This window comes from Pecten maximus, chromosome 4, assembly GCF_902652985.1.
Source record: "Pecten maximus chromosome 4, xPecMax1.1, whole genome shotgun sequence".
NCBI classification, from domain to species: domain Eukaryota; kingdom Metazoa; phylum Mollusca; class Bivalvia; order Pectinida; family Pectinidae; genus Pecten; species Pecten maximus.
Window position 1 is genome coordinate 40,531,099 of NC_047018.1, and position 10,838 is coordinate 40,541,936.

The following is a 10,838-nucleotide window of genomic DNA, read 5'->3' on the forward strand; positions in this document are numbered from 1 at the left end:
AGAATAAACAGTACAAAGTGTTTAAAATGCATAAAGGGAGAGTACTCTTACATGATATACAAACAAATGTTCCCCACTTTTCCTGAAATGTTTGATTTCTTTTTTGTTTTGCTGCAATATATTTCTCTAATCTGATGTCTTGAATAAAATACAATTTGCATATCTGGAATGATGGATGGGTGTTTTTCCATTTACTTGCATAAATATGGTATTTTAGTAATAACAAAAAGTGATTTAACATTTGCTTAAATCTTATATTTACAAATATAACACCAGTTGTACTTAAGACTAAGTGATTTTCAACATCATCATTCTCACAATACCATACAATAAATTCTTGCAATAATTCATTCGAGAAATAACAGCTATATAGGATGTGTTCCAGTGATTCTTCTTCTCTACTACAGAAATAACACAAATTATCATTTTCGATGTTTATTTTAAAAATATTCTATGATGAATCTTAAATTAAAAAGCTTGTATTTTGGTTTCTCGTATGTTATTAAATACAGATGAATATGTGTCAAAGTCAAAATTATCCCTTAAATCTAATTCCAATTTTCTTGACTTTTAATAGCTTTTTTAAACACTAACTTCACAAGTTTTTCATATAGGAATTTCAAGTTATCAGTGAATTTTATTTGATGAATTATACTATTAGTTTCACAAACCTCTATATTTTCCCCCTGTGTAATTCTTATTCTGTATTCCTCTTTCCATTCTCGTTTGATTTTATTAACTAGTGCGTAAAACTATAAAAATCCTAATCCTTGGATATGATGTACCTCCGGCCATTTCTTTACAATCCCATTTTGAAAAAGATCTACAACCTTATTAAGCCCAAATTGTTTCCATCTAATACATTGATTGATTTCATTGTAAGGAAGAAAGTTGATCAAATCTTCATTTGGATATTCCTCTAAGGTTTGTGGTTTGTTTTGAACATCTACTAGTGCAAAAATAACTTCTTTCCGGAACTTATTCTTTATCTGTTTTCCTTCTTTTTTTTAGTGCATCTGAATTCAGTTGAACTGTGATATTTGGATCTATAGGCAAAATGTAAGATACTAGTGATTTCCAGGGTGCCTCTCCAGTGTCAAGTAGTCTTTTCAACCTTTTTAATTTCAAATATTTGATAAAAGAAGTTATATGAATCATTTTAAGCCATCCATCCTCTAATAGACCAATCAACCTGTATCTTTTGATTTTTTCAACTTTGTAATTCCAAATGAATTTATATAATATGCCGTTGAGCTGTTTAATAGTATTTGGTGAAGGGTTTGGAATAGAACTGAATAAATGAATATATGTTGGAATAATGATGGATTTAATCACTGTTACTCTACCAAGTAATGAGACATCTCTTTTAGCCCAAAATCTAAGTTTTCGTTCTGTGTCTTTTAATCTAGTAGTATAATTTAGTCTTTCCATATCCTCCAAGTTCAAAGAGAAGATGATTCCTAGTAATTTGAAGTTCTGTGTAGACTATGATAAGTTTAAATCCTCACAAATTCTTTCTTCTGAAAACATTTTGCTCCCTAGCCAGTAAACATTAGACTTCGTAGTATTTATTTTCAGACCTGATATGGTAGAGAAAAGCTTTAATGTTTAAACTGTGGCATCTAAAGATTGACTACATCCATCTAACAGCATATAGGCATCATCTGCGTATTGTCCTAAAAGGAAGGTTTTTCCTAAGATTTTAAGTGGTTTTACATCTGGGTTGGCTTTTAGAGCTAATGATAGAATTTCTACACCTATGATAAAAATGTAGGGAGATAATGGGTCGCCTTGACGACAACCACGGTGAAGACTGAAGACATATGTCCATTATTAATAATACAACTTTTTGAATTTTTATATAAAGTTTGAAACCATCTTTATTGATTCTCCAAAATTAAAATTTTCCAATGATTTATCTCGGCCAATTCCACCAAGGCTCCGAATCAAACGATATCTTGGCCAATCCCCGCCAAGGCTCCGAATCTCTTCCAAGATTTCGAGCCTTGAAGGAATTGGCCGAGACACTGTTTGATTCCGATTAAATAGGTAGACATCGGTTGATTCCAATACCTTATAATATAGTTATGAAAGTAACCGAGATATGACGAGTGTCGGTTGACCTTGGTTTATGAGCGTTAACACAGGCGTCTGCGTGAGCAAACAATATTAGCCCCAACTCGTACTATATATTAGGAATACGGGCTTACATCTTATTTTTTGTGTATGTATAATTTTTTAATTGGAAAGATTCAACAAATAATTAAACACAACTTTCTCTTGAATAATTATGTTTTAATATAAATCAACAACATCAACATCAATGAGAAAGAAAGAAAGAAAGAAAGAAAGAAAGAAAGAAAGAAACAGAAAGAAAGAAAGAAAGTAAGAAAGAAAGAAACAGAAAAAAAAAGAAAGAAAGAAAGAAAATTCGACATCTTTCAAAACTGATGTAGTCCAATAGATCACTATAATGGAGCTATCGCCAGTTTCTTTATCACATGTCAATATAGCACTACTAATTAATATCACAGAAATATCATCACAACTCCGTTTGTCAATGACGTCACAGTAGCTCACAGATCACTATCTTGTCTCCTTAATGTATGTCCATATTTTGTTTTCCGTTAAAGTCTCAAAACTGCAATCGCATGGATCTTTTCCTCTTCTCGCCAGCCGCCCAGGACTTTGACCGCGAACGGAAGTGACGCAAATCGTCTGTGTGGCTCTTGTGAAGCATTGGCAAATAAGACATTGGACTGCAGTGGTTCTGTTGAGAAAAAAAAATGGAATTTAAAAACACACGTACTTAAAAATTTAAAACATGTAAATTACGAGAAGTTGGTTTAGAACTATGTCTACCGAAATTCTGATGTGTGAAATATATTATTCTAGTCTACTGTCTTTCAGCCAACGATCATGACCTTGACCTACCATTTAAAGTAATTTGTATTCAAGTACAAGCAGCACGTAAGTCATACGTATGCATCTTTTTTCAGCAATACTACAAGTAAATTCGTATTCAAATTGACTTTTGCACAGTCCTTAGTAATTCATTGTGGCCTTGACCTTCATTGGTATGGGCGGAAGATGCGAGTAAACCTCAGTAATTACACCTATGTAGTGTGGAAACGAAATAGATAGAGCAAAGACATATATACAGAACTTGCTCTACCACCTGGCATTTAGTTAATGATCATGAGATATTCACTGACCTTATCATTTTCGTAGAACGCTTTGTAGCCTCCGTCAAGCAGGTACACTTCCGGGTAGTTCAAGGACGGATAACTCGACTTGTTCAGCGCACGATCCTGAGCTCGTAGAAATCTATACCTGTGAAAATGAGAATTAAAATATTTTGAAATAAACCGTAAAAACACGAATTAAAGTTTAAGTTTCATTTTATGAAAATGAGGCAATTAAGTGGTTAGGAAAAGACATCCAAAACCCCTCTTTAAAAAAATCTTATACCATACCATTATACAATATTTTTTACGTCTACTTGGTAAACTTTTTATTTGTGGAAAGAGGACCGTTGAGTGCTTCTGTAGTTAATTATCGTCAGTTTAGCAAATCTCGCGAGAGATACTCAGGCGCTCGACATTTACGTGTATTTCTTTGATTAATATTTCTACAAAGTTCATTATTCCTATTCCAAGAAAGATAAGCATGTAGGTATAACTTACATTTTTGGTCCCCTTTCTGACGAAAACTCGCAGTGGAAAATAACAATATGTCTCTTATTGTCACGACTTCCGGTCTGAAGAAGTTCCTTGATGGCGTCATGCGTGTAGAGGTTCTCTGCCCCCTGAAACATTTAAAAGTATATATTAATAAATATGGCAAGTTTCATTCAACCCGCGCTTTGACATTTTACGAATGTTAAATGTGGCTTTTTCTATAGGGAAAGTTTGTTGTTTCATGCATAGTACATATTGACCACATAACAGGTAAATCAAAAAGTTGAGGACTATAAGTAGACTGGTCGAACATATCGCAACATGCCCATAGGTTTGAAATGATCGGTGAAAATCGACCCGATATTTACACATCTATGTTGAATTTAGATTTACATATTTATGTATTACAGCAATAGTCAATTATTGTGTTCAATGATGATCGTTCTTTAAATGTTTCATTAATATGAAATAATGTCGCGTGAGAAAATATCGAAATTATCGAAATAATCAAAAGGAGCATGTTGTTATGTAAATAAAAAGATAAATAAATAAATAAATCAGTAAATAGATAAATAAATAAAGCTTTCTATGTAATAATTACCTGTATGTGTCCTCCTTCAAACTCGTACGGGTACCGACAGTCGACGATTCTGCAGCTAGCGATGACGTCATCGTATCCGCCACGCAATACGTCACACATCTGTTGAAGGATAGAAGTAAGAGTCGTGTAAAAAGTACAATTTATGGCGTAATTGTAAAACTGTATGATCATCACGATTCAGTATTTTAATCTATCTTGTAACGAAATTTTGTCGTGATATCGAAATATATGTCTGCTGATTTTGGCAAATCTCCTCAAATGTCCTCGACAGCTCAGACAAAACTAATGACATTGGTAAAATAAACTGTAGTAATTGTATATTTGTTTAATATTGTACCCATTCGTCGCCAGCACAAAGCAATTAATTTAGACTCGTGAATAAGACGTCACAATTTTGACCAAATTAGCAAGGTTTAGTAAGCATAAACATAAATTAGAAGATATTAAATACAGAATTGGTGTACTGGGATCATTGATATAGTTTTCAAAATTGGCCTTGATAAAATTACAACCAAACAATCTTGATTTTGAAAATTTTGAATCGACAATTACCGTTTGCGGTGAAATGCTCTTTAAATCCTGATGCTTCCCTTTAATGGTGGGTAGACAATACTGTCGGCTTCCGTCAGCTACTAAGTCCTCAGTTTCTGCCATCAAATCCACGGCCATCTTGACATCAGCACTAAGACACGCATTGTTATGGTCCTAAGAAGAAATGCAATATATACATGTAGATATATATATATATATATTTCATTGTGTTTCAAATAATTAATGAGAAGTTATAATATGATCGACATGTTGTTCATTGTCTGTTTCTCCGGAATATAACGGAATGTCCCGAATGGTTTTTTCGATTACCGGAAATTATTATCTAGACAATTTGCAAATAAAATATATTTTCCATTAGAGGTTCCACGTTATCTATGTGTATTTTCCCGTTTTAATTGTAATTATGAAGAACAATGTTATTGATTCTCACATGATATCATCATTAGGGAATATATTCTATCATTTTTTAGGTAATTTTGTCATAATTGATATGATACAAAATCATAGAGAGGCTTTAAACAGCACTAGCATATAATTTTGTTGCTCTTTTCGACGAAATGATCAACAAAATACCTAGCTTAATAATTATGGTTCTATCTATGATGTTACTTACCCCCATCGCAAACGAAACCGACTTTTGAGTCAGGGGATCTACAGCTAGGGGCGGGATAGTCGTCACATTCGTCTTGCATGAGGCTTTTCCTGGAAAACAGGTCCCGGCGAGCCATAGGACCTTTGGATGGACGGTGGAACTGAAACTGATTAAATAGGAGCATTGTCGCCATTTTAATACACAGAAGAAATCATAAAATGACGAATCGCTTGCGAACGTAGCATATGTAGTAAACTTAAATGGCAATTTAGCCATTAGAAGAGCTAATATAGGCTGTGTCTGTTATCCAATCTCTTTTGTCAATACCAAATTTGATAATTGTCCATGTAAGCATTGTCTTATTCGTGTTGTGCTGACAATAGAACATTTTTGAAATGAAAAAAAATGAGCTTTACTATTTTGGCACGATAAGCAATAATTAATGTCATTGAACGTATATTTCCATCCATATATCCCCATAGGTGTTTGTTGATATATGACGTTAAACAATACAAATTCAAATCAAATCGCATTAAATTCAGTACCAATACCATACGTATGCTCACCTCATTGGAATTGTCCGTTGTGTCTTTTCGAGGAGAAAACTCTCCTCCGAAAACAGCCATGTAGTCCTACAAAAACAACAACAAAACAAGTTCATTAAAAGTATCTTTTTATGTGTATTTTGATATTTTTTTTTATTCTGTTTTCATGACTAAAATACTGGTTTTTTGGTGGAAGGAAATAAAAAATTCAAAGATATATTACATAATCTTTATAAAAAATTCTGGTTTAGATGTTGTTATATTTGGCAAGCAGAAAGTCAATAACATACACATCAATTTTATGACATATAAATGTGTTGTAGAAATATCTCCTAAAATATTTGCTTCATTCATAAATAAATAATTATTTTAAACGATTGTTCTTTTAAAACGCCATATATTATCAGAACTTACTGGTGTACCATCATAAAACATACGATTGCCATATTGCACTTTTTAAAATTTTCCTGGACATATCTCGAAACCTACCTCATCTTCAAAGCCAAGGCCAGAATCGTCGTCATGGAAACCGTCCAAGTTCTTCGTCGTCTTCGGGGTCAGCATCTCCTGGTCAAAGGTCATATCCTGATCAGAGGTCATTTCCTGGTCAAAGATCGTAGTGTGCATCTAAATATGAAATAAATCTATATGTACAAATGTATATATTAATCATAAGCATGTATTTCGACCAATGTTACTTTCAACAGTAGCCGGTCTAGAGACAGTCGACATTTTCTCCATGCAAATGTAGCAAATCATAAAAAAATGATTTAAATAAATGTAATCTTTTAATAGGAATTATTGTTATTTATTTACTTTTCAGCTTTTTGCTTCCAGTTGTGGGAATTTACAAATATTTTATATGGTTCAAAACAGTACTTCCGTTCGTTTTACGATCGAGAAAATGGTCAAATATAGAATTATATCAATTAAAATATGTTCTCAGCATTTGAAAAAATCACGAATGTTCTGACGATTTATAGAGTGATGACACTGTCGCATTTTTAACCTGTTCGTTAAAAAAATAAAAACTAATTACTTAAATTTAAAGACTAGACTGTTCTTTCTCTTATTAGTAAGTAATATTTTTACCTCAACTTACTCACCAAGATAGAAATAGTCCGTTTAGATGTTTAAAAATTTCCATATATGTTACCTATACACAATAATGACGATATCTACAATGCCAGTTTCACTATGACCACTAGAAGCGTGCCCTTGGTCAATCACACGTATACGAGATATGTCAGAGTTCTGGACAGTTTACTGGTCAAAGTAGCGGTCAGCGGTCCAAGCTGTGTAAGTCACATAACACTCTTACACGTATGAACACTGTGACAAAACGTCTGTTAAATCACGGACTTATATTGATCTGTGTAACCTGAATGAAATAGGAGACGAATTCCATTATCTATTTAATTGCAGCGATCATCAAATAGCATTAAACAGAAAAAAATATATATCTAGATACTATTATGAAAGACCAAGTACACTCAAATTTAATACACTTTTTAATTTTGTAGTAGACGATGAATTGAAATCACTTGTGAAATTAATTAAAGAAATAAGTATACGACTCAACAATATTTAAGATAATCTCTTGCTTAACAAATGTATCGATGTATTATATCATATGTCCTGTACAAATTTTGTATGTATATAATTCTCTACACTTTATATGTTTATGAGAATAAAATATTGTCATTGTCATTGTCATTGTCATTGTTTGGTTAAGATGTTGGAATTAATTTGTAGAATAATTCATTATGCATGAATGACGAAACTACTGATTCTTCTACCGATCATAAGGGTGTCGATATTCAATAAGAAAAAGTTAGACAATGCTCTTAAAAAACTGTATATAGAACTTACTACAAAAAAAATGCAAAACTGTACAAACTTACATCAAATCAAGTCTTCAAAAACTTTAAATAATCGATTAGCAAACTTTATATATTTAAACTCTTTAGAATAAGTGTTGTGCTGTGCTTCTGTGATATGATGCGAAATTTATGCAATAATTTTGGTTTTATTTTCACCTTTTCACGACTAGTGTACAAGCAGTTGTAATAACATGATATATGCCCAACATTTTTGGTATTATTCCGTACAACATATATTTTTTCTATTAAATTACATGTCTGAGACTTTTAGCGTTATCAGGAAAGAAATGTTCTTCCGTTTTCCATTTGTAATTTATTGTTTTATTGTAACTTACTAATATATACATGTATATATAATTTAAATATATTGATATTTACTTCAATCTTAAACTTTTAACTGAATCACAATGAAACTCGTCTATAATGTAGGAGTTGTATATAATTACATATGGGTAAACTGAAATTTACACATAATCGTTTGAAAATGAACGTGTAGATTGATAGAGTCAGACACAACCACACGATTTACGGATCGTGGGATGATAAACCCTGCCGCGCATGTTGATATATTGACAGTATATTTGACAATGTTTCAGGATGAATGAAAGAAAATGAAGAAGAAAAATAAGAATAAATAAATAAATAAATAAAAAAGCAGGAAAAAATATAAGTAAACAAAAAGACAATAAAGATAACAAGGGTTTATACTGAGTCTACTACTGTAGACGTCCCGGACATAAATCATAGATATATAATGAAATAATATTTGTGTATAAACAACGACAATAAAAAAGTATACAAAAATAAATAAATAAACACTTCTATTTCTATCAATATCATTGACTCTGGATATGATAGTAAGTTACAAATACTTTATATTCAATGAAATAAAATATTAAATGGGATACCTATCATATAGAAGATAATGTCAGTATATAAAAATGAATCACAATGCATAGATTAGCTGTTCCAATTCCTGATATTATTAATAGGGAATAAATATTACGGTTAGTAATGGAAAGCAAAACTGCCCATCAATTGAAATAAATAGATAAGAAAACAACAATGTTATCTAAGAAAATAATGAACAGGAACAAAAAGGCGGAAAATTATGTAGTTTAAACATTTGATTAAGAATATTTCGATCAAAGATGTAAAAAAAAAAAAAGATTTGATATTTAATGTTATGCCTTACCTTTGCGTGTAGAATCTTCGTCTGTAAAAAAAGAGTGTTGCTAGTAGTCCGTAGTTATCCCGAATGTCGTACCCAGATGCCACCCTCATTTATATATAGCGTTTACTTTTGCTGAAAGTTCCTGCTAATTAGCATGGTAAAAAGTGTTCACCTTGGCGTATCCCTGACTGAAGCCAGGGCTTGATCGACTCAATCAACGAACGATCAACTTTCTATCGCTTACCTGTGACAAGTCGATGAGATCGATCGAACTTAATCAACGATGACATTGACAGTTGATTGGTACACACAGGTAAACATCAGATGGGGTGTGGCGGCAAGGTGGGGTCAAAGGCGAGGGTCGTGAACACAGGTAACCGCTGGCATTAGGGTAAGTAATTAATACACACAGGTAGCACCTCACAGTGGCACTTGATTAATACACAATACAAATCACGGTCGCGGGACGTCGAGAGGTCTGCTGGTCGTGAACACTACTTCCTTAACGGGATTCTGGCCTGACATAATAGCTTTAATTAAATGTCGAAGTTTATTGACCATCCAAAGGTGATCAAGAAGCCAGTCTTTGTGATTTCATATATGTCAACTTAAACATAAACATTTCTCTCAAATTTATTTCTTACAGGATAATTCAATATGTAATGGTACGGTTATTCTCAGATAAAAAATAATGAAAACAAAAAATAATAATAACCATTCTTATAATTAATTATGATAATTCTTTGATGCATACATTAGTATTTACATATATGCAGCATTTCTTTTATTAGTAATTGCATTTTATTGTATATTTACGTGTGTGATCCTTTGTCCAACACTGGGAATAATGCAGAAATCTATTTACATACCTATTTGCATGCCATTTGCATAATATACATATTCTAAAAAAATTATATTCTTTAGAAAGGGATTGACATACATCCTCTTTGTCACTCTAATTATTGTTAAACAAAAACAACCACACAAAATCTCCACATCTTTACTTACTAAGAACCACCCAAAACTATTAAATATAAATTGCTTAAAGATCTGATTTCATTGATTTTTAATCATCATCATCATCATCATCATCATCATCATCATCATCATCATCATCATCATGTCGTCGTCGTCGTCGTCGTCGTCGTCATCATCGACGTTGTCGCTAATTGATGAGATTTTTTCGCAGTACCTACAATATGTTATATTTTCCTTTTATTTTTTAAAAGGATTTAATAAACACGTATGTGGCCAGTTTGAACATGTACCTGTCATACGTGTCACCGGCACTGGTCAGTAGTACAAGCTACCAGACTGTTAACACAGCTTTAGATGTATTCTAGTCTGACAGGTTTATCGGTGATATAGATCAAATTATAACCGATCTCTAATCAATTAAGATAACGAGAGAAAAGCATGAGAATATCAGTAATATTACATTCAAATAATTTCCGGACCCCCCCCCCCCCCCCCAAAAAAAACCCCTAACAAAACAAAACAAAACAAAAATAAACACCAAACAAACAAAACAAAATCATACTTCTCCGAGTTATCTCCCTTCCCCGATTTTTAGTGTCGTTTTATTTAGATCATCTTTCTCATAGATCACTGATTCATATAATTGACCGACAGATTGTTTTTCTTGTTCTGGCCTGAAATTTCCTCTTTTTATTTGTTTTGAAAGATACAATAAAATGCATCTCCATAACTTTTTTCTTGGTGTTAAAAGGAAGAAGAAAAAAAACACCCTTTCTAAATAAAACTGCTAATAATTCCAAAAAGGACCTTTACCTCAATGTATACGCGACCTA

The 10,838-nt window shown here is 32.3% G+C and overlaps 1 protein-coding gene across 1 annotated transcript; it reads right to left on the reverse strand.

The window, feature by feature from the left end:
• Positions 1-2,352: 2,352 nt before the first annotated feature.
• On the reverse strand, positions 2,353-9,685 carry LOC117326083 (M-phase inducer phosphatase-like). The gene is made up of 9 exons (XM_033882687.1): positions 9,049-9,685; positions 6,460-6,597; positions 5,992-6,057; positions 5,447-5,591; positions 4,834-4,986; positions 4,282-4,380; positions 3,687-3,808; positions 3,216-3,333; positions 2,353-2,770 (listed from the first exon to the last, which is right to left on the reverse strand). The coding sequence occupies exons 2-9, from the start codon at positions 6,492-6,494 to the stop codon at positions 2,636-2,638; spliced, it is 873 nt and encodes a 290-aa protein (XP_033738578.1). The 5' UTR covers positions 6,495-6,597; positions 9,049-9,685; the 3' UTR covers positions 2,353-2,635.
• Between the last annotated feature and the right edge of the window lie 1,153 nt (positions 9,686-10,838).